Source organism: Lagopus muta, chromosome 1 (genome assembly GCF_023343835.1).
Source record: "Lagopus muta isolate bLagMut1 chromosome 1, bLagMut1 primary, whole genome shotgun sequence".
NCBI classification, from domain to species: domain Eukaryota; kingdom Metazoa; phylum Chordata; class Aves; order Galliformes; family Phasianidae; genus Lagopus; species Lagopus muta.
In genome coordinates, this window is record NC_064433.1 from 54,745,759 (window position 1) to 54,771,570 (window position 25,812).

The window sequence follows — 25,812 nt, forward strand, 5'->3', positions numbered from 1 at the left end:
AAACTTTACTAAAGGCTGAACTTCAAATTAGCATGGTTTCTTTCGTCCATTTAAAGTTTCATAAACTGATGAGTTTACATCAAATCTCATTTGAAATCATATTTTCAAGCTTCTTATACATTAGTTTGAGAGAACTAGGAATAAAAAGCCAAAGAACAAATCACAATACAGTATCATAGAATCATAGAATCACCAAGGTTGGAAAAGATCTACAAGATCATCCAGTCCAACCATCCACTTACCACCAACAGTTCTCACTAAAATCTATGAAATACATAAAATACAGTCTTAACTTGGCCTTTGAAAATAACAGGATGTCATTTCATGGTTGGCATACAGTTTCTGATGAGTATTTCTGATCTTCAGACCAAGGAATATGTGCCCCTTGCAGGACACTTAACACGCAAAACGGTAAGTCTTGCATCTGATCTACACTAGATATTGTTTTCAGCATGATCATAACTATGAACCTCTGTGGGCTAACATGAAAATTGTAGAAAGCAAATCTGTCAGAGGAAAACATTTTTAATATTCTTATTTGGAATAGTTTATTAAGAACACATGGATGCTTTTAAGTTGTGAAACAGATGAATTTATTACAGTTTAAAATACCCATTAAAGGAAATGCCAACAGAAGACTAGTCTTAAGGCATCGCTCTCCAAAATTAACATTTTTTTTTTATATCATGGAAAATTAACAGCTGAAAATCATTAATATTTCTGAAAAAAAAAAAAAAAAAAAAAAAAAAAAGGGGGTGTTACATCACACGTGACATAATTTTCACAGAATTGGATTGGTAGCCTGGTGGTTAATGCGTTAAGCGGAGGTAGTGAATCAGCCCATGAAAGAACATTTTGCCTTCAGATACTTGGTAACATGTGACTTCTCAGTTATGTCCTTTCCAAGTACTTCATCACAGGAGTGCATTAATAGCAGTAAATATGCTGTATCTTAACCACAGAAGCTCTCCAGGATTATTTTTTTCATTTCTTTACATATATCACACTCATGCTTATACATGAAAACTATCAGTGCCTCTTCTTGTTCTCCATTCACTCTCAATAACTTTTTGGAGACCGTCATTGTAGATTAAAACAAAGGCTGGAAAACTTCTGCTCCGTATTAACCACGCAGCAGTATGATTTCCTTTTAGTACATCTCACATAAATGTAAATTTCCTTCCTATTCCACTTTAGTTTTGAGCTTCCTGTGTCCAGGAATGCATAAAAGGGGAAAAAAGGGAATAGACTTTTACAATGTATATTGTGCAAAGATGATTAGAAAACATTTTTCATGCCATATAGTTAAAACTTCTACGATTTGTGTCCACCATCAAAAGCTTTTAGTATAGTGTTCCAGTCAACTAATTGCAAATATCAAATCTTGAAACAAAGTTGCCAGCTTCTGCTTCCTCCACGCTCCTTGCAACTTAAGAGCAGGAGTTCAGGTTTAGTGTTGTCCATTGTCTTTAAACTTTTCAAACTATTTCCAGGTTGTATTTTCTCAAGTTTAAAGCCAATGCAACTTATCAGACTACAACAAATGAAAAAGACTATGGCTCTGCCCAGAAGGGAATAACTGAGGAGGTCCACATCTTTTAAATGTTTCTATAGATTACTTCTATTGCAGTATTTTGAATACATAAAACAATATAAAAATTACAAAATAATGCAAAAAGGGAGCAGGAATATTGCTGCTGGTATTTAAAAAGTTTTGGTGGATGCTTTTAAAGATGTTGCAGAATTAATGGTGTGGGTTCGTCATAGAACTTGAAATCCCTGCTCCTCTGCAATGTTTTCCATAATAAAAAAAAAAACGTAGAATATTCATCAACTCAAAATACAGTGTTCTCTGCTATCAGGAGTCTTCATGTATTTCTGTTGATATTCTTAAAGTAACTCTCTAAAAGAAAAATAAAAACAGATCAGCTTAAGATAAATTAATTTTACAGTTCTGTGATATACAAGGAATACAAGGAATTATAACGACAAAATACATATTTTAATGTAATATGTACTGTGAGAAATATTTAAAAATAACGAAGGATTATTTTTCTTATAGTCTGGTGTTTCGTTTCCTGGATTAATAGTTTGTCTTCCTGTGACACTGATTAAGACAAAAAAAGAGAATGCAATAAAAAAATGTCTTTGTCAAACATTGACACTATATGCCATGTTATTTTATAGCCTGTAAGTTAAAATATATACATTTCATTAATTCTATTGCTTTCTTTTATTTATTGAGATCATAATGTTATATGTAGTTAAACTGTAAGTGTTTGAATTTTGTGATTTGAAGAGAGCCACTGACTAAGTTATTCTCTGAGCACTATGGTACTGATTGCAAATGTGTATCTGCAAGGTATGACTTCAGTGGTAAAATCAGTGCTATCAGAAATGTGATCATCAAACCATGGTGGACTGGCAGTAAATACAAGAGAAGACAAGTGGTAAATTTGATGATGGTACTTGAATATTTTTTGTCAGTTTTGGAAGACAGTTACAGGCCCTTAATATAATTCATTCTGCAATTCTGATAAATTACATTTTTTTTCAATACATTTATTTCAGCATAATCTAGATTTCATTTTAATATGGGAAAACCCTACAGCCATAGCCTATTCAGTGTTATTAGTCACAGAATCACAGAATCACAGAATGACTTGGGTTGGAAGGGACCTCAAGGATCATGAATCTCCAACCCCCCTGCCACATGCAGGGCCACCAACCTCCCCATTTAATACTAGACCAGGCTGCCCAGGGCCCCATCCAACCTGGCCTTGAACACCTCCAGGGACGGGGCATCCACAGCCTCTCGGGGCAGCCTGTTCCAGCACCTCACCACTCTCATCCTTAGCTGAAAATTGATTTTCACATGTGCTCATGAATGTCATGTATGGATTATATATGGATAAACCACATCTGTGTTAACTATTCCCATGCTTAGCAAGCATGTAAGTGAAAAAGCAAGTTATGCTAATTACAGAATTTTATGTGATCTCATGTAAAACTTCAGTTTTATGACTTAGAGGGCTCTCACTATTTTCCTTACCTCCCATCTCCAAAAGACCTGGTTACAGTTTCCAGCAATTCCACAAAATGTTTTCATGTTAGTGCTATTCAAAACGTACTTGATTATGAGGGAACAGGTATCAAAATACATAATTTATGGAAATAAATGAAACAGCTACATTTGAAATAAAGTGCATTATTATATAAAATACCTCAGGTAGAAAGAAATGCAGTTTGAGTTGCAGCATTTGTATTGGTGTTATATACTCTTTTAAGGGTCTCTTTCTACAAAGCCATTATTAAATACAGATACGCATTTATTGAGACATTTTCAAGACCAAATACCTATTAAACTGATTTATAACACTATTTTTTGTTTTAAAAAACAGAGGAAAATATATTCACAAGGTAGGCAGAAATGGCTTCTCACAGAAAATTTCTTTGTGTATAGCTTTGGTATTTCTAGCTCAGATAAAGAGTAGCAATTTTCTATTGTATTTGTTACTCAATTCATAGTTTTCAGTCACTGCTAAAAAAATTCAGATACCAACCTGAAAATCTTTAATGAATGTTAAGAAGAAGAAGACGAAACCAAAGGCCACTGTCCATTCACAGATTGCACTCATGAAATGGTAAGTATAATCCTGATGGAATGAGGCACAAAATAAATTTTCAGAAAAAACAGCTAAAAAAATAACTGTGGAACGTTATAAAAATAAGCTTGAGAATAGAAATTCTCATTGATGTACATGGTAGAAATATTGAATATTTCGAAGTAAGAGGGACTGCTTCAATTTTGCCATTAAACTTTTCTTATTATTTTGCATAAGAAAAGGAGATTCAAAATAATATGAAACTTTATGAAGTATGTGTAAACAAATCCTGATCAGTTACAAACACGTTTCTACTCCCATTTTTTTGTCTGCAGTATGAAAACAGTTTTTATTATTTTATTGCATATAAGACATCTTCTAAATCTGTAAACTCTGATGATGAATGTTGAAAAGGTTTTATTCCAGGCCACGGATTAGATAGTCTTACAGTGCCACCAGGTAGTATGGTGCTGGGAGTTCACAACAAGTCTGTCAGAAGCTTAGTGCTCTGAGGCTTTGAAAAGAGTAATCCCTAAAAGACAGTGTATGAGATGAGAAAGGAATCCATGTGCTTCAAATGATAAATCACTTGGAGAGATGTGTTCCAAGCTTATATAACAGGATCCTGGACTCTTGTTTAGGAGCTCCAACTTTACAATAATTAAACAGAACAGTACTGTTCAAATACATAAAGATACATTTGAATACATACTATGTGAGCCTATATCACTGTAACATGAAAGATAAAATAAAAGCAATAACAAACCTAACAATCTTCTAAGCAACTTATACTCAGTAAACTTAAGTGTGTTTCTTTTCCATCAATGAATCCACTGTGCTTGTTTTATGAATAGCTAGCATTGTCACTAAATGTTATGCTATTTTATTTCAAAGGGAAATGAAACCTGATTTCGTATGTAAAATCACATGTAGTTAATTCAAATTTTTATAAAGATAGGTATTGTTAAATGAGAAACATTCATAAATTCAATAAATATTCTAAGGCTTACAACTCATCATCCTAATGACTTATTGTATAAAAGTTATTAGATTTCATTTGTAGAAAATATTAAGTATATTTATCAAGACTGTATATATCCCATTAAACAATATGTCTTGTGCATAACTATGCAAATGCATGATGTATCTATAGTGTATAAATATATAAGAAAATTACAGTTAGCACAAGATCAACACATAATTTTCACCTGAAAAATATATGTTCATATGTAAAGAACATCAAAGTGCCCATATTCAAAACTTTTACTCAGAGTCACTGAGTTCAGTAGTACAATCCCTTACAGGAAATTCTCACAATGTTTTAAAATGAATGGCAACCATTGTACGACTGCCCCTTATCATGGAAAGTCCTATATAGTACGACACAAGCAGAATGAGAAGTGTTTCTTTATGTGCTGTCAACAAGTGTGCCATCCTTCAATAAAAACATTTTTTCATTTCAATTAAAAAAATAAAAAACAACAAAACAAGCCTCAAGAGGTAGCTATTACTAAGATTATCTAACTTTAGAAATACATTTATCAAATGTTTACTGTTGAAATACATTTACCAAATTTGCTTTTATGAAACACTTGAAGCTGGATAAACTCTCTGTATTATTTAAGTTGATTTTGGAATATCTCCATGTGGGAAAGTTTGTACAAAAATAAAATTTGCCCTTCATAATAATCATTCTGATAACACCAAAAACCACTCAAATACCTGTTACTTACTTGAATACAACCACCCAATGTTTACCATGCTAGTAAAGATTAACTAGTAAGGAACGATAGCAAAAACTAAGAAAAGAAATGCAGCAAAAAAACTTGAAAGTGTCAGAATCAAATTGGTTTGCCTTTGTTCCATGTGTGAGATTCATTTTCAAGAACTGTGACCAAAGAAGGAAGTAGAACAAGTCATTACCAGAACATTTGTTTTTTACACTTTGTTCTACTGGTAAGTTTCTAGTGCCTAGTTAAAACGAAAGTCTAACTGTCTTCAGTTTTACCCATCCATGATTTCAACTAGCCACAATTTGCTAATGAAGAAATAACAGTAAACTAAACAAAACCAAAACACAGTGATCTTTTGTTCATGAGAATGTACTCTTCAAACTCTCTGAGGAGTGTGTAATGCTATACACTTTTAGACAAACATAACAGAATTCTGCAAATAGAACGAAACTGAGTAAGTTGTCTTCCTAATGGAATTTTACCTTTTCACTTGGAGTCCAATCAATTTTTGTCATGGAAATTCTTGAAGCAAACACAATCACTGGGGAAAAAACAGCGTAAAGGAAACTATAAAAGTTAATGACTGATAGCAAGAATGTCTGCTTATAAAAATAGATTCCATTTCCCCCTCCTATTTTCCCGTTCTCTAATACAAGAGATCCTGAACAACCAGAATATCACATCAAAATTTTAAGGCAGTAAATAAAGTGTGTTATTAAAAGGGAACGAATGCTAGCAATCAAAACAAATTTCTAAACAGATGAAGGTTTTGTGGAGTTCTTCCAAAGCACTGAGAGTATGGGGAGACATTCCAAAGCATAGCTCAAATTGATGACTGAAGACTGTGGCCACAGAGCCTGGCAATCTTGGAAGGGAAATGAGCTCATTTTCCATAGGTTCACAATAAAGGACCTTGATACATTTGTATAATTTTCTCTTAGGATTGGCTCCCTCTTTAAAAATACTTTACAGCTGCTGAAAACAAAAGCAGACTGTAGCTGAATGACATGATAATCTGCTGCAACCAGTTTTTAACACTGGAAGATCACTTAAAATCTAATAAAACCAATGGAATTACTCTAATTTCAGCGAGCTACGGCAAAATCCAGTAAGTGCATTGAGTGTGTCTTCAGGAGGTATTTGGTTAAGCCAAATGCCAGCAAACACGAACTGAAGCATCTGCTTAGGCTGGAAGGAAATCTGATGTATGCCAACAGTGTTTAGAGCGTCTGAATTAGATTTTCTGTAGAAGTGGAACCCTATCTTTTGCAGATCTTCTACAAACCTCTATAAATGGAGGAGGTGGGGAAGCTGGTCTAGCTGACTTCCCGATGTTCCTTCTTATCTGAATTATTGTGTAACCCCATGAAGAACATCAGGGTATTGGTACATCTTTTTGAAATGACTCTGAAGCTTAACTTTATAATATTAATTTAATTAATTTAACTATTAATAGTGTTCTGACAAGCTATCTGCATTATTATAGCGGAAATATTTGAGAGTCCTAAGCAAAGACTGTAACCTCATTTTCATCCTGTATTAGCAATGGTATAACTTCAAAGAATGATCATGAAGGCACAAAGGGAAAGCGGGGGGATACACTATAAAGGATACTGGGAATGAAAGAAATGCATGATATTACAGATATGAGCATCCTTATGTGACACACAAAATAAGTGTTCCATTGTGGGCAGGACTTGTAAGAGATGATAGATTGAAGCGTTATGTATACAACACCACAGCCAAATGCCACCAAAGCTCCTATGTCATGGACGCTGGGAACAGACAACTCCTGGAAAGAGAATCAACACAGTGGTTAGCTGTTTATTTGTACCGTGGTAGGAGCCAGTGAGTCTTGAGAAGATGATAGCTACATCATGCTGAGCATGTAGAAGCAGCAGGAAACTCTCTCTTCTCCAAGTAGTCTACATAGAGAAGATGAAAGAAAAAGGAGAAAGAGCAGCTCAGAGGGGTAGGCTAACCTTGTCCAAAGCCAATAGGTCAAAGTCAAGCACAGAAAAAGCACAGATAATTTTAAGTGCTGTTCAGCAGTTGATAATTGATGATTACTGTTTTCACAGGCAGGAACTGGCTTGTGTTTATCTTAAGAGATTCTTACACCTCCTTTTACCCTTTACTTTGCTGAACATTTTCTTTCTTTAGTGTTGAAAGTTGAATCTGCATTTTTATGGCCACACTAACGGTGAGGTTTCATGGCAGCTGATATGAACCCTGACTGCTACGGCTTTGTCCCCCATGCTTCAGTGGGCAGTCACAAGGTCTCAGGAAATGAATCAGCAGAAAGATCTTCCACTGTCAATCTCTTGAATTATTCAGCCCTCTTACTCTTACTCTTTAGCACATCAACAGTAACTTTTATTAATTTTCCACAAGTGAAAATATCACTACATGTGGCCTGTATTTTTGTAAAAATCTGAACATAGAATATTCTCTCATTTCAAACACAAACAAGTGAAAAATCTTGTAATGAAACAGTTTGAGATTCCAAAGAAACTGTTGTATTTCTAAATGTTAAAAAAAAAAAAAAAATAGGAATACTAAGTTATGCTACTCTGGAATCCAGCACCAGACAGAGAAATTAGCTTCAAATTTATATTTTAATATCTTTTCTGTCTGGTGGCCACTGTTTTCTTTTTCTTTTAATAGGGATTATGTTCACATGTTCTGCTTCAATTTTTTTCTCTTTGCATTTTTTCTACTTATCTCCCTTCTGTCTCTCTGTGATGTATTAAGTTCTGACAAATTTTAAAGCATGTTTCTCACAGAGGCATTGCAGTGGTCTCTATTCTAATCTATATTTGGGCTTTCTTCTCCTCTGTCCCACTTTTTGCCTTCCATGCAGAAATGACAGTATTTGGTATAAAAAGCATTAAGCATAACTGCTAGCTTTTACATTCAGCCCTACATACAATATGTAGAGCTTTTCTTGTGCAGCTCTCAGTCTTGCTCCTTTCAAGCTGGCACAGCTTCCCTAAGAAACACATTGCACATAACTCCTACAGAACTGTAGGAGATCTTGCTACATCTGGTGTGGTAAGCCTGCTAAGTCTTTTAGTCCAAGACAGTGAGATCTCTCTTTAATAACGTTTAATGTCCAAAAGGCAAAAACAAACCTACTGAGACCTGACTTTCTGCTTTGCCTCATTCATTAAGAGCTACAAGGCTTTTCATTCTATATCCAGTTATGTTCTTAAAGCTATTCCTTCACTGTCAGGCATTTCATTATTTAAAATAGAGAACAAACGCCTCATTCATGACCATAACTTATTCTTCCAGAATGTCTTTTGCTTTTAGAGAATTCACTGCTAGGGTTTTCTACCACTCTTATTCTCACTTTTAAGTGTTCAGAGAGCAATGCCATTAAAATCCTATTCTACCTAGCATATCTTACCTTGCTGCAAAAGTATGAAAAATTTTCTTTGCAGCTAATTATAGTGCTTAAAACTCTTCATAAGTAGCATTAGATTTGTGTAAGTGTACATCTTACATATTTCCAGCAGTATTTCTGAAGTCTTTTCAATAAACCAGGTATTTTGCTTAGGAAAGAGTAAAAATGAAGTGATGCCCAGAAATGTTAATCAGATCTACTATGATACTTGAGTATGGAGGAAATATATGAACAGGCAAGGACAGCCAATAAAGGTTAGGTAAGAACTTCTGAAACATGAAGAGCAGAATTTCTACTTCCCTTACTCTCCAAATCACTTTGTATGCCTTATGCAGCTTTTCCTTATTAAAGCTGAGTTTGTTTTATATTTTAGGCCAGCAACACTGCTACCCATCATCTGATTTTTTTTTTGTGCCACCTATGAATAAATTAAAATAGAATAATATGCATTGTCTGTAATGTTTGCTTTCTACGTGCACTGCTTAGAGGTAAAAATAAAAAAGCAAGATAGCAGTCTAAGACAGAGAGATTAAATAGTTTGAAAACAGCATGTCAATTACATTCAAAAATTTTATTGGCTGCTGATGCCTTCACAATCTTTGTTTTCCATTTCTCTATACTTTGTCAGGTTATTATATGAGCATAGCAGTCTTTACCAAAGCATTTCTAAAGGTAGACCATACTTTGAAGGAAATATTTTAGCTGTTCCCGAAGATTTAAAGGCAATATCTCAAGCTACTTGCCTGTTATACTTGATTTGACTATTATCCATACTAGGATAATATGAACCATTCCGATCAATTACATTTTTAACTGCTAAAAAACCTTTCATTTTATTTATGATATAAAAATATGATCCTACCTGAAAAGTTGCAACTATGCCCATTCCAGTACAACCCATCAATCCAATACACAATGAAAACGTGTTGCATGAAGACCTAACAAAGCGCAATGATTCATTCTGCTTCTCTATTATTAAATATCTGATATACATCGTAATTGCACCTGAAAAAAGAAACATTTTTTAATGTTCATAAATCTCTTATATTTCTTGCCCTATAACAAATTTACATACAGAATTAAATGATAAGCATTATCCAATAAATAATACTGCCTTTAATTTTGCAACTATTCTTACACATCTTAAACTCGACACTGTATATCAGTGTCATCTAGAAAGAATTTCAAATTGGTTAAAGAAAATTATGAATTTGAATACCATATGAAGTACCAGGCACTGGCTTTCCACATCTGGAATAGCTGTTACAGTGAGAAGATCCATAACATGAAAATGGGGGAATTCCTTCTGCTTTGATATATAATTTTGTACTAGAACTACATCTTTTAATAATAGACAACCTGAAGAATTAATACATTTTCATAGTCTGTACACAGGAAAAAAAAGTAACTAGCTCTGTATTCAGAAAATATTCAGAAAATTTTGAAGCAGTGTTGGCTAATCTTTCATACAGCAGGGTCTCCTTTACACACACATTTTACTGCAACCTACATGCAGTTCACTCCTGACAAAAACCTCTATTGATTTAGAAGATCATGGTTCATTAGTGTATAATAAGTAGTAGACCAGATTCCATGAAAAAAGCAATACTGTAATTCAGTTTGATAACACAGAACATTTTATCTACAGCTAGAAAATTAAACCACCTAATGTTGTGTACTAAGATGTTAATGAAATTCAACTAGACAGTATGACTGAATGAGTCTTTTTGAAAAAGTAAAATGTGGGATTTTACTCTGCATGAAGTCCATCACAGACTCCATACACACAGTCACATAGCTATTGATCCTCGATCCCCTAGAAGTAAATAGGAACTGCCAAACTTTCTCATTCAAAATAAGCAGATATACTGGAGGAGTAGGCATCTTCACAGAAAACAAGTGCTGCCTTAACACCATTTTTTAACACCATCTTTCCTCCACTTCTTATTTCCAGTTACACCAACTACTTAGCACTGATTAAATGCTCTTAAGAAACAGAAGGGCCACTAAGGTGACAGTACTGGCAAGTACCTTGCCCTTGTATGGGAATTCCTTATCACTGATATACCATTAAATTGTTATTTAATTGTAGATTATTTTTTCTGCTGAACATTGCATGGACTCCAATACAAGCAGAGAACATTTGCAAGTTTACGTTTCTTTACTGTGTTCAGATCAAATAATTCATACATACCTAAAAGTGCTGAAATATTAATCATAAAGCCAAAGATACCACTCTCCGGAGGTTTAGTTCCAGTATCACTAAAGCAAGAAGAGAGAGAAGAAATTTAAGGTTAATTGAGATCTTTAAAACATAAATGAAATGGAAATATGAAGCCCCAAGAAGTATGTAGCTTGTGTGAACTGCTGTTATACGTGTATGTATCACATTTGAACATAAAAAATATAACGTCACTTGCAGCATTCTTAAGCTTTCTTTGTAGTACTGAGACTTTGTTTTCAGAAAGAAATCACATATTTTGAGCACAATATTTGAACTGCATTCCTTCTTCTTGTGTATGCAATATGCATAGATGTGTCGGATTGCAATACTTTCATAATAAATTAAATAAATGATTGTATAAATGATATTTTATCCACTGAACTAACACTGTGATAAACTTATCTAACGGCAGTCAGTATCCTAAAATGTTAAGAGAATTGAGCTTAATTTCCTAACATGTTTCAAGGGACCATACCCCAGAAGAGCAGTTGTGCTCCAACACCTGGGAATGTTGCTAGGCATTGTTTAATTTTGTAATGTAGATGTAGCTTAAGAGTACTCTCAGTCCAAGATATTGCAAGCTTCTTTTGCTGAAGCAAATTGTTCTTATAATGGATAATTAGAAGTTCCCTGGGCTAGAGAAATGGAGCGTGAGTGTGAGAATATCCATTCATTCATAAATGAATACATTCATATGAAAAATGTCATCTTTAAAAAGTGTATGTTGCCTAGAAAATGGAATACCTTCATCACAGAATTCTTTTTCCTCTTTTCCCTACATAGGAGTTAACACCCATACCAGAGAATGCTTTTGCCTTACAGGACGGGCATACTCCTGGGAGGATAAGGATTCAAGTCCCCTCAAGTAGGACTCTTGAGATTATGTGAGTGCTCTGTGTAAATAAGAATATAGCAATGCCATCACCTCTTTGCATTATTTTTACTTGTCTAAAACACAACCAGTTGAGAATATCTATTAGATAAGACTCTATTGGTCAAGCCAATAGCAAGTAGGTAGCTCATAAATCCTTAGATAATTTGGGTGTGAACTGAGTTTTCAATCACTCACCACTATTGAGAGGCTGTGGTGTAATTTCCTCATGAGTACTAACATGGTTGTGTATTGTAAACAAAGGCACCCAAGGAACACTAAACACAGGGAAGATTCTAGCTAATGCCAAATTTCATTGGAAACTGAACATAGACTCTGAGAATGAAACTTTCTCTTAGCTATATGGTGAGGCAAGTAGGTACTAGCTAAAGATTTTCAATATGTTTCATGAAGTTAAATCCGCTTCATTCCAGCAGAGGCTGGATTAGTTTTCATGCTGAACATCAAAACCTACTGCTGAATGCAGGCAAAATGACAGGATCTCATCATGAGTGCCTGTTCTCTAGCAGCCAAAAGAGAAAACTCTGTCTGCATACGCAAATGCTTTCAAATAAAGATGTTGACAATTTTGTTAACTTCAAGACAGAAAATTATGGCCACAACAAAATATTTATTTGTACTATGAAACTACATTATAATAATCCCCTTGCACGTTATAGAAGCATCTGAGTTATCAGCTGACAGTATGATTTATAAAGAATGGGAGAAAGCTTGGAATGCAGGGAGAACCCTTTTCTATTACATGATACAAAACAGAACAATCTTTTAATTCCGTTTGATGTGATAGCTTCCAAATGTTCAGACAACGAAGGCTTGGGACACTCCAGCTTTTAGGCAAGTTTCTATAACTTCTCAAGCATTAAGAATCCCCACTCATAGGTATTTTCTTGGTGTAATGCCTTCTAAAGACTTGTTGCAGCTTGTATCCTGTATTAGTTGCTTCTCTTAGGTATGGAATTAATGAAAAGAATACGGTGATTCTTATTATTTTGTTTGACACTTCTGAAAACCATCTTAATCCTTTCTTTGTTTGGCCAGCTTTTTTAACCTTGAACTTCACATCTTTTCTTCATCTTTCTTGAGTGTTTTCATAAATACAGCTGAGGACTGCATTTAAACAGTGGGCCACTTGTGACAACCTTGAAGGACTTTTGCAAATCAGAGGCTGCTCTATGCTAAGTGATTGTGATCACTTCAAAGCTTTTGAAGGGTGTAGGTGAGAAGAGAATGGAATTGGAACATGTAAAGAAAGCAACCATTTGAAGTTCTTGGAACACTTCACCATAAGAGCAATCCAAATAAGCTGAAACTGCACAGATCTCCAGTCATTTTTTTAATTAAAGCTTTTCTTAAGCAAAATCCTTATAGGTGGTGAATTTTGCAATTGTATACTTTTTAACTCAATGATTTTAGAAGTATGCTTTCAAGTTACTTCATACTGAGAATATTGTATCATATCTGCAATATATTTAGAAAGTATACAATCCTCCTAGTGCCCTAATTTCAACCAAAAATATCCCTAAGACTAAATGAATACTTAGATATATTTTTGTTTTAATTCTGGTCTGTCACTTTGGAAAAAAAATGTTATTCAGTGACAGTAACTGTCTTTTTAAGAAAAGGAAAAAAGGAAAAGGCACATGTGAAACAAAAAACTTGTGCTCATTTATTTGCAATTGTGCACAGGTGAGCAAGTCATGGACAAATGAGAAATGCAGTATGAAAATGACAGTATTTGAATCACCAGCTCACGTAGCAAATTTTTCCAAGTCCAGCAGTCTTCTAATGTCTTAAAAGAAGAGAAAGTAGAGCAGAAGGGGAAGAAATATTTTAGGGCCAAAAGACTCATCACCATCATCATCAGATTTTCTGTATAGACATCCTAAGCTATTTCACTCCAAACTGAAGACTTACATTTCAAGATAGGATGACTATATTCTGACATTGGCACCGTTTCAATGGCAAATGTAAATGTGGTCTTTCTCTCACTGAGGCAGCTGTCACATGATGAACAAATGCAGTGAACAAGTACCTGAAGGCATGCATAGGTTACTTAAGAATCTAAAGAATTTGAGAAATGTTGAACTGAAAATTGTCAATACTTGTCTCCTTTGTCCAACAGGAATTTCCCCATGCAAATTCAAGTTCAGTTAAGATATTGCGCAACTGAAATCTTGCAACATTCTTCCTCTTTCTTTTTATCACATTAAGTTTCACTAAATCACTGAATCCCATGATTCAGATTTTCAGCCCAAAGCAACGATGTGCAAAATAAGTATGAACTATAAATATTGGCCTGAGTACATGGGAGGAACAACAGTACTCCCAAGTGTACCTTCTACAAAGATCGTATGCCTGGACCATATACTTTTAGAACTACTTAAAATTCACCAACAGTGTAAAACCTGAGTAAAATGTTGTATTAAAAGCTATTAAAATAAACAAAACATCTCTCTCTCAAAAAAAGATTTTTGCTAGATAATTCAGATGGCCTGAAATATTACACTGGTTTGTTCGTTTGTTTTTTACTGAAAATGTCTTAACTGTCCTGTTTGCTTTTTTTTTTTTTAAGGTATATGGATATTTATAGTTATTCCTTAGCTAAAGGATAAGAACGTTTTAGGGTGTTTGTTTTGTGCTGTTTTGTTTCATTTTTTCTACTTAGGTATTACCTGCACACAGCTTCTTCTTGAATTAACTGTGGCAGTTAGTTGCGATACCTTCATCAGAGTTTTACATCTGTGTAAATTCTTGATTTGATCTGCAACTTTAAAAAGAATGACACAAGCAACATGTCTTTGCTGTCAAAAACTTAACTGTAAGTATAATTGTACATAAAATATGCCCTATTCACTCATGTTTTACTCAAGGACTCGGCATATACTGCAACCATAGGAAGCACTATTTGTCAAACTTTTTATTATAAAACCTCAAAGTCGTTCTGAGCACAAACCATGTACTGAGTGTAGACATAGTTACACCAAATGGTTTATTTTTCTTGGATAACACAGGATAAATTGCATTTTTTGTGCCAATAAAACTGTATATAATCAGAGGAGAATGGAACTGTGACTGTGATTGTTGAAACTATAGATGATATTTGCATGTACAGGAACCAGGCTTTCTAAGAGCTGTATTTGAGTAGATGATCCTAAGAAGGATGACATAAGCATGAAGCTCAATTTTCTCTGGCTTAGTTTGAATGAAGCTCAACTTTCTTGTGGGTTGCAGTGGGTTGCATCACCTAACTTGCTTACGTTCACAGACTTAACTTTCAAGCAAATTTAAGTGTATATACAACTCAGGTTAGCAGTCTTACAAAATTGTATGTGTTCATAGATTCTGTCAAAGAATTTGACATAGATTTACTTTGAAACATGTAATTGAAAAGCTTCTTTAGATATCAAAAACCATTCTCAGATTTCTGTCTCACCTTTATGCTGTTAAGAGACAAATGCTAGTAATTTCCCTATTTGGATTTAAATGTTAACTATATATAAGCAATGATTTATACAAAACTGTGCTTCAATGACTAAGACAATGAGATGGAATGGAATTGAATAGAATGGAAAGGAATTGAATGAATCAGAATCATAGAATGGCTTGAGTTGGAAGGGACCTCAATGATCGTCTAGTTCCAACTCTCTTCCATGGACAAGGTTGCAAACCACCAAATCAGGATGCCCAACACCCCAGCCAACCCAGCGTTGGGTGCCTACAGGAACGGGGCATCCACAACTTCTCTGGGCAGCCTGTGCCAGTGCCTCACCACCTTCTCAGTGAAAAATTTAACCCTAACATCTATTCTAAATCTAGAATCAAATTGAATGGAATGAAATAGGACAGAATAGTGCAATTGAAAGGATTGACAACAATCATTGCGTCCAACAGTCTGATCACTTCGCCACCAGTATCCAAATACCTCTTGAATACTGGTGGGCATGGGACATAAACCACCTTTGCTGCAAAGCCTGTTTCAGTGTTTGATCACACTCATGGTAAAGAATTTTTTTTAGCATCTAGACTGACCAGGTTTCTGGAGACAAGATACTAGAAAGAACATACCGGTCATAGAATAGAATCACAGAATCATAGGATAACTAAGGTTGGAAAAGACCAACCATCAACCCATCTCCCACCCATGCCCACTGACCACGTCCCTCAGTGCCACATCCACACAGTTCATGAACACCTCCAGGACGGTGACTCCACCACCTCCCTGGGCAGCCTGTACCACTGCAACACCACTGTTTTTGAGAAGAAATATTTCCTAAAATCCAACCTGAACCTCCTCTGGTGCAACTTAGGACCATTATTTCTGTCCTATCACTGTTATGTTGGAGAAGAGGCCAACTCCCACCTTGCCACAAACTTTCAGGTCATTGCAGAATAGTCTCCCCTGAGCTGCTCTTCTCCAGGTGAAACAACCCCAGTTCAGCCACTCCCCATCAGACTTGTGCTCCAAATCCCTCACAGCTCCATTGCCCTTCTCTGGACAACCACTCATTTCCCGGTTAGTCTTCTACATACATTGCTCCTATGGTGCAATTCTTAAAATGCCTACTTTTGTTTCCTAAACAAGCCAGTTGTGTCTCTACAAGTCACACCATCATCTGTTGCACTTTGGACCAGTTCTGGGGTTTTTCAAACGAACAAGGAAAAACCCTGCATTTACACAACTTAGTACAGAGCATTCAGCATCAGTTTCCCCAGGATCAGGCCAGCAGCACAACCTCGGCTCCAGCCAAAACCTCTTCCAGACCCTTTTTTGCACTTCTGCCAGCATGTAGATCCCGTGGCTCCGAGGGATCAGGATGTGAGGAGGCAGTGCATGTGAAGCACAGTTCTGCCCGCTGAGCCCAGCGCCCCGGCAACCCCGACCGTCCTCACCTGATGTAGGGGACGAGCGGCTCGACGTGACCAGCCAGCACGGCGATCACATAGGAGATGATGAAGGCGGCCGAGGACCAACCGACAAGCAGCGCGGGCACGACAGCCACCCCAGGCATAAAGCACAGCATCTCCCTCTGCCGCCCTGCCCCGGGCATCGGAGCCCACAGCCGCGGGGAGTCACCGAGGCCGCCTGGGGCCGGCCTCACCCTCCCGCCTCACGCGTGTTTTCCGCCTCCAGTTCGCTCGGGGATCCCCTCCCCGCCGCTCGCAGCCTGCCCTTATCGCTTTCGTTTTCCTCAGCGCTCCACGCCGACGGTGCCGCCCCGCCCGGCTAACGGCCGACAGCGGCCAACGGGCGGCGCGGGGCGGTGGGCAGCTGGGGCCCGGCGGGAGGCCGTGGGCTTTGCGGTGTGGGTTTGAAGCCCTCCTCTCCCCCTCCCCCCCCCCACTCGCCCCCACACACACGCGCGTTCAAAACGCCTCTGACACACAGCGCGACCTCCTTTGGCACATGTGTGAGGTTTCACTTTTTCACACGCTGAGAGGGGAGCAGGGTTTAATCCCAGCTCGCGTTGTTCCATGTGCTCACTTTGGTTGAAGCCGAAGCTGTGAACAACTACTCGGGTTTATTTCTGTTTGCTTTGACAGTACGTGCTTGTCTGCATTCCGGACTAACATCCGTAAGCACAGTCACTGTTCCCAAAGATGAATGTGGGTGGTGCTGTGAGGAGCCAGCAGCTGGGCTCGACGGTCACTGTGGGTCCCTTCCACCTCAGTGTGTGCTGTGGTTCCGTAGCTCCATAACCCATCTCTTCCATAAAAATCTCATGTGAGTTCCACTTTCTGTGGAAGTTGACCAGCGGGGTTGTGGATGCCTCATCCCTAGAGGTGTTCAAGGCCAGGTTGGTTGGGGCCCCAGGGCAGCCTGGTCTAGTATTAAACGGGGAGGGTGGTGGCCCTGCATGTTGGCAGGGGGGCTGAAGATTCAAGATCCTTGAGGTCCCTTCCAATCTGGGCCACTCTGTGATTCTGTGAAGTTCCCTATACTGAAAGCATCGTAAGGCAGCAGCTCAGGACTCCCCCAACCTTCAGAGACACAAGGAACCAAGACACTTAGGACAGCACACTTGGGCGTAAGTATAGAGAAGTAATGGCACAAACTGCTCTACAGTCAAGACTGTGGATATGCTGAAGGCATATCGAGTGCCTTTTGGAATAGCTCATACTGCTCATACTCTTCAGGTGTAACTTGAGTCTAATAACTCACTCATACTTCATGATTTTGCTGGAGTACTTTCGCACACACAAAATACAGCCCATCCATTTTCATGGTGGCTAGTTCAGTACTGCTCTGCAAGAGGGGTGTTTTAGATGTAGGAAAAACAAGGGCTTAAGAAAATAAAATAAATCGCAGTTAATCTTTCCATGGCTCATCTGTCTCAGTAATTGCAAGTAGCAGAAACTGTCTTGCAATGTGTTTATTTCCTTTTAAGTTAGAAATGCAAAAAAATAATGGGTGGAAATTAATATTTCACCTGCCTTAATATGCACTGCTATTAAGTTTTGTGTTACCCTCTATGACAGGTAACCTTGTTTCGTCCTTTGAAACAAAAGAATACTATTCAGGCACTATATCCAGACTCTGGTACAGTGAGCATGTGTCAGACAACAGAAATACGCTGTCCATGTATTAGACTGCAGAAGTGTATTGAGGTTTGCTTTAATTACAGAAATATATATATATATATATATATATTCATCAATAACTGTATGTCATTTTGGTTCCTTATAGATCCAACACCACATAACTGTCAGTGTAGGAGACACTGTTGGAAAAATGTCGAACATTTCATCCCCTGTTCTGCAAAACTATATTGGCTATGTTTCTGTAAGTGGCAAATCGCTCACTCTCAAGTGAGAGTTAAGTACTTAAATTCTTCACATGACTTTTTGCAGTGCTCGGGCATTGTTTGGTCTGAAAGCAGGTGGCAGCTTGCTATTTGATGATCACTAGCAAAGGCACTTTGTTGCTATGTAAACATTTATTATTGCTCATGTGATACATTTATTGCAGGAAGAGCACAGAATTTGTAAGTGATGATCTTTGGATTGGTTTTGTCAGTGGCATTTTTACATAGTTTTTTACAAGATCATTAGCAGTTGCAAGGAGTAATAAAAACAGATTACTTACAAAGTTGAGGAGGAGACATTTTATTTACTGAGTTTGATAACATTAGTATGGTATTTCAGAGAATGTATTTTGATTTATTGCGCTTGGGACAAATTTTGTTAAAGCTCCAGCATGAGAACATGGTCTTTAATGTTACTGCTCTGGATTTAACAAAACAAGTGAATTACTTCCTAAATATATGTAAAACATTGGTATAAATTTTCATTTGCCAGAGTAATATTGTATTAGAATTACAAGAAAAATAAAGACAGGGTGTGCAAATATTTGTGTGAGCTGAAAGCATGTAAGAGATCTAAAATAGATCACACTGCTGGTAGTTGTATATCTACTTCTATTTCATTTGCAGTCTTTTTTCCATTGGTTTTATATTCATTGAGTATTTACATCTATAATGAACATAAATAAAAGTAGAAGAATATTTTCTTTATCACATTACCTTCCAAGTAAAGTCAAGTAATTTCTAATAGCTAAGTTGCATAAGGGATATTCAGTGCAAAGTGTAAGAACTTAATTTATTTGTTCTATCACCTAAGTAGCACTCTTTGCTTTTCTGAAATACTTTGTCCTAGAATAAATTTTACCTCAGCATCTCCAATTTGAGGCCTTTTGTATATTGATTTTTAAACATCTTCTCATTCTGCTCCTCTTGAAGTCCATAACTGTATTTTGATCCCCCAAAATGTACTTGTTACTTGAATGCACACTTACTGCCTTGTGCCTTAAAATGTGAGTAAAGGATCTGTCCCAGGCATCCTCTGGCTGTAATGCACAGACATTCAAAAACCCCAAATAAAATTGGAAACATTTATATATATATATATATATATATATATTTATATATATATATATATATAGCTCCTTGTGGTTTCACCTTTTCCTTAAATTTGAGAGTGTTTCTGGAGTAAAAGAGAAACAAAAGGCTCTAAAATATTTTGAATATAAAAACAAGGCCTGCACATTTTGAACTTAGAGATTATTTCTGGGGCTTATATGTAAGAAACTAGGTCCAGATATCTAGAGAGATCCTCAGCAATAACATAGCCTTTGGAATTCACAGACTTATGGCTGCTCATAAGCAGAGCTACATCTTTCCAGGGACCAGAGGGAGAAGAGGAAGTTTGTTGCTTTTCTAAAGAAAAGCAATGGATGGTTAAATAGAATAAGGAGGGTGCAAGAGTTGTGCAGCAGCTGGGCACCACTATGGTAAAGATGATAATGGCTGGAAAAAAATCAAATAAGTTGCCAGACGTAGGTTGTGCCAGAATTGGACATTTAGAGGAGGAATCAGATACACACTACCTGTGACTTCTGCAGAAGGCTTTATGAAGAGTTCAGGCTGGCTTGTGGTACCTCTTCATTCTCAGTCACATGCCAAAATTCTGCAACCTTCTTAGTAATAAAAGCATATATCTGCAATCACTTATGCTGTGAGGCATTTATGATATTGTATTAATATTTCAGACAAGCAATATGTTTTAAAATAGTTGTCAGGTACTAATGAAGATGAGAAAATATATATTGCTCAGTTTGTTCTGGTTTCCTATATGGTTAGCTAGACTGCTATATCTAACCAGATGTCTAACCACAAAGCAGATAAAGTCTTTTCCACTCTCAAAAAAGAGCAGACACATCAAAACTATTGCAAAGTCCATTAAGAACTAGGAGAGGTAACTCCTGAGTTGCAGTTGTACAGTTTTCTACCTGACAGAAGCCTGATATCAGTAGGACTGATATTTCCCAACGATACTGAGATTGGGTAAGCTTTAGTCCAGAATTTCTGGAGAAGACTAACTCTCAAAAGGTATGTTTTTAATTCATTTACTCTCTATTTTTGCTGTACAGCTTTAAAAGTGATGGTTTTCAAAACAAAGGTATTAATAGGGTAAACCTTAGCTTCCAGAAAACACAAGCTGCAGACTTCTGTGGGCTACCAGTAGCAAGAAAGAGATTATTCAGCTGCAGATGAGTCATTCTGCAGTGGCTTTGTGCTCTGAATGAAGTAGTCAACATCCTGAAGCAGGTAATGTGTGAATTTGTAGCTAGCATTTTAATTTCACACTGCATTTTTAGGAAAAAATGAACATGTTTTCAGGAGAAAGGCAGACATTCAAAATAAAATGGCATCTTTTTTACATGGCTTTGCCATCTGAGAGAAGTGCCTTTGAAGGTTTCTTACCAGAGTACAGTAACTGACTGACTTAGAACACAGTTGTTTGCTAAAGAGGAAGTCATGAAATTCATCACCTCGAGTTCAGTCAGGATGCAAAGGAATGAAAGAAAACAGATTCTAAACCGAGTGGACTTGATTGGCATTGGAAATACTATTAAAAATATTTTTTTCTCAAAAAATCAGATCTTATTTTCATACATCTTCATACATTTTCATACAGAACTGAAATCTCTGTTCAGTTTCAGGATGTTGATTGGTCTTTCTCTACCACAGCATATTGCTAAATCTGGAATTTTCAACTATTTCTTCCTGTTTATACCAAGCTCACTCAGCACATTGTTGGCCTTAGTGTTTGCTCCTTCCATAAACTTCTTTCTTTCGAGTCTGTTGACACGAATATCTAGAACAGCCACAGAGATCAGATGCAAATGCTTCAGGGTAACATTGTGAAACCTCCTTATGACTGAACTGTTTGTTTCAAGTTGATACAAATCTAACAAACAAAATGTAATTTTACAAAACCTAAATGTTTTGTCAGATCCCTTTTGAGAATGTTTTTTTTTTTCCTCCAGTTGTAACAAACTCGGTTTTTCATCCTTATTTGGCCTCTGCCAACATCCTCTGCCAACATCCTCTGAAGAGCCCTTCAGTAACAAAGATTTGTGCCCCATAGCAACTCTGATAAAACTAGAAAGAATATGAAATAAAGATAGGAGGATTGCTCCTCTTCTGTAAAAGTACGATGGCATCAATATAATGAGACATCAGTGAATGCTCAGCTTTGTACCTTGGGCACGGACACTGCAGTAACTTCAAGGAGCAGAGCAACGTTTTGTCTTATTTGAGTGAGAAAATGTGGATTGAGGAAAAGTTCATTCAATTCTTAGGGAAAATGGAGAAAAGATTGTAGAATCTCAGAATTATCTAGGTTGGAAAAGACCTTAAAGATCATTAATTCCAATCATCAACCTGACCTTCTGAGTCCCATCCCTACACCATGTCCCCCAATACCATAAGTAGATGTTTCTTAAAAACCTCCAAGCATGAAGACTCCATTTCTTTTTTTCCCAGTGCAGCCTACACCAATGTCTAACTACTCTTCTCCATGAAGAAATCCTTCCTGATGCACAGTCTCTGTGCACAACACAAGACTTTCCTTTCCTAGCAACTCTAATGAGATAAAAAGAATACGAAATAAAAATAGGAGAATTGCTCCTGTTCAGTAAAAGTGCAATAGCATCTGTATTACTGGTCAGCTGAGAAAAGAGATCAACACTCTCCTTGCTGCGGTGTCCTTTCAGGTAGCTGTAGAGAGCAATGCAGCCTCTCCTCAGCATGATTTTCAAATTTAAACTTTTTTTTTTTTTTTTTTTTTCCCAGTACTGACTGAAAACTCACTAGGTACAGTTAAACAAAGTGCGTACACTCATGGAGCTACAGACTAATTCAGAGATAATCCACTACAAGGTACAACATCAGTTTCTGGAAGATGATTTTAGACCTTGATGCTGGCCTCTGGGTGGTGATCTCTGTGGGAATGAGTCTTATCAAAGACAAAGATCTCTGTAAACAGTGAGTCAAAATGGGATCCTTCTGAATGAGAGAATACAGACTGGTGTGTGTTACTTTACTCTGTAATGTCCTGAATGATTGATGTTGATTTTATCACTGTATTAGATAGTAATACTAGTAAATTCACTGTGCTGCACTGAACTACTTATCCCAATATGCCTAAGGTTCCTGCTTTAAAGAGGGCTTCAGAAGCATGAATGATTAAATTAAGTATATTAACATGTATTCTGGGGGAAGAACAGAGAGAAGACCTAGAACTCCCTACTATTGTCTCTCATCTCCTTTCCAGAGAAAGTAGCTCTTCAAAATAATGACATATTCACCTGTATGATTTGACTGCTGTTAAGGCCTTACCCCTCTATATCATCCTCTGTTGATTTCCAGGAGCATAGGGAAAGACAACTTCCTAGAGGAACAGGTCCATAAGTATGTTAACATAGTAAATGAACATGCAACTGTAGCAGAGAAATCTTGACATGCTTTGGTGAGGAGCTGTAGAGGAAGGCTGCAGATGGAATGAGGGCTGTTTAAAGTTTCATGTAGCCCACTGCTATTCTGTGTGTTAACAACGTAGTTTTATGTAGGAAATAAAATATTTGTACAAAGTACCTACATTGAAACATGGTTAAGAATGCAGAAACTCAGAAGTTACATGATTCCTGAGCATGTGCATTACAACAGAGTTAAAGGTGAAATATCTGGCTACTTTTTCTCACCTCCATTCTTCAGTTGTGTTGGATAAACCTGTTCACAACTGTGCAGATCTTTTTTCTGCTGTGAGACCTGCCGTGAGTGGAGCAGGAATAGAAGTGATGGGTGCCTAATTACAATAAGCAAATATGAATTAGCCAATTATGCAAAACTTACATGACGATGGCCAAATCACTTCACACAAACTTCGTATGGGTAAATCATCACCATTCTGTACTTTATTTTTGTTGTCTGATTTGGCACACCACTCAGAAGTTCTGAGCATTCACAAATGTAAATGAAGTGTCTAAGAGCTCAATGCCGAGTCTTCAGAGTACTGCTGCTTAGCTCCTGCACTGTGGAAAATTAGTCCTAAAGTAGAAGGCATGAAACTTGCAGAATTTAATCTCTGCCTTTGTGCTTGATAATATTTACTTCACAAAGATGCTACAATATATATTCATGTTTGTGGAACAGATCATACAGTGATGAACACTGAAAGCCTTTGAGGATGTTAATTCTTTCTTTAGAGCAAGATTTGAGGAGTGTGCGGTGAATATTATTCTTGGCTAACAGAGATGCCTAAGAGTTTAAGTTGATTGTTCTTGGTCCTCTGTCTCAACAACAGATAATTACATTATTGCCTCACACATTAAGCTCTTACTCTTCTCCCTTTCCAGTAAAGGAAGCTGTAAAGATCTGGGGAAAAATAACTTCACAATACTTTAGCTTTTCTAAGAGAACAAAAGGGTGAGCAGTAGATTGCTATTTTCCCAGGGTAGCAATGAGGAAGAGTAGCAACAACTCAAGGCTTACAGGATCTCCAGTCTCATTTAAGAGAACCAGTAAATACTTTTTTTTTTTTTTTTTTTTTTTTTTTTTTTTTTTTTTTTAAATAGGTTTTACTCCTCTCTTGAAAAGAAGGCCTAACTATAGACTTCAGAGAGCTTACTGAGATCTAAGACATAGAAGACAGTGAAGGCAACTTGCAGAGAAGTAGAAACAGTATGAAATATGTTTTTTAATGATTTGACTTAGTTAGGTTGTTTCATATTCAGTGACAGGTGTGGCTTTGCTTAAAGTGCTGCTATGTGCATCTTCAAATTAGTAACAATACAAGTACAGTTATCTAAATTATTCTAAGAGTCCATGGGTTTACATAGGTAGTGATTTGGCAAGGCCTTTAAGTATTTGCTTAATTATAGTTGCAGCCTGTAATTTTCAGTTATCCTGACACCTAGTGGAATTCATTGCTCCAAGCAGAATATATAGGTTAATCTGGTAGAGCAACTGGAGAAAAATAAGAAAGTTGTGTAAGCCATCGATGGACAAAAATAACAAGATAGTCACCTGGACAACTACTTAAGCAATAAATTAGATAAAATGTGAAAAAGAATTTGACCCAATCCCTTCCCCTTTAGAAACGTGCTAATAAAGCCAGACTAACTGTTGTATGGTCCCTGACCTGATATCTGATTTTTTAATGAAGATGGATTTCCTAGTTTCTTTTTATTATCACTATTCATTTTTCCTCCTCTATTTTTTTTCTTTTTATCTTTTTCTTTCTATTTCATGTGGAGGCATCACAGAATTCAGCTTAAGTTACATTCTGATCTTCATTAATATAATGTGAACATACTGAACCCTTTTAGTGTCTCATCAGAAGTCAGAATCTGATCTCTTCTCTTCTCTTTTCTTTTCTTTTCACATTTGTTTCAGTTCAGATTCATATTACTTGAACACGAGTATTTTACAAAAGCAACACAATTCCACCATCATTTGTGCATGACCTGTACAATTTATATCCTGGCTTGATATCTTAAACACATTTTAGTCAATTTCTGTATTTATGTTCTTATTATTGACCAGAATGAATGTTCTTGTTTTCATAACCAGCATGCATGGCTGAATTCTCAAGGAAAACCTCAGTTTGCTCACCCAGAAACCCAGACCATCACTCACACTGCTGCTGTAATGCTGCAGTCAGTGTCAGTGAGGTGTTCCCTACCAGTAATAATAGCTCTGTGCTTGAACTCGTGGTAGAGGTGAGGGAGGTACCAGCAAGTCACTAAAGATTACTTTCCTCCAGAGCAGTACTTCAGCACATTGAGGAAAGACCACACTTATGAGGAGAAAATGTTGGCAGTGCAACATAGTGATGAAATCTTGATTGGAAGGTTCTTCATGCTGACAATGAAAGAATGAAAGTGGGGGTGAGTGGCTTGATGAGTGTGAAGAAGAGAAGGACCTGGGGGTGTTGGCTGATGCTCAGCTGAACATGAGCCGACAGTGTGCTCAGGTGGCCAAGAGGGCCAACAGCATCCTGGCCTGCATTAGAAACAGGGAGGTGATCATCCCCCTGTACTCAGCACTGGTGAGGCCGCACCTCGAGTACTGTGTTCAGTTTTGGGCTCCTCACTACAGGAAAGATGT

General features: G+C 36.9%; 1 protein-coding gene across 1 annotated transcript; it reads right to left on the bottom strand.

The window, feature by feature from the left end:
* Positions 1 to 732: 732 nt before the first annotated feature.
* Positions 733 to 17,084, bottom strand: DRAM1 (DNA damage regulated autophagy modulator 1). Its single transcript, XM_048960750.1, has 7 exons — positions 16,754 to 17,084; positions 10,942 to 11,009; positions 9,610 to 9,752; positions 6,953 to 7,130; positions 5,821 to 5,879; positions 3,564 to 3,656; positions 733 to 1,903 (listed from the first exon to the last, which is right to left on the bottom strand). Exons 1-7 carry the CDS (start codon positions 16,909 to 16,911, stop codon positions 1,859 to 1,861), a joined length of 744 nt encoding a protein of 247 aa, XP_048816707.1. The 5' UTR covers positions 16,912 to 17,084; the 3' UTR covers positions 733 to 1,858.
* Positions 17,085 to 25,812: the final 8,728 nt, after the last annotated feature.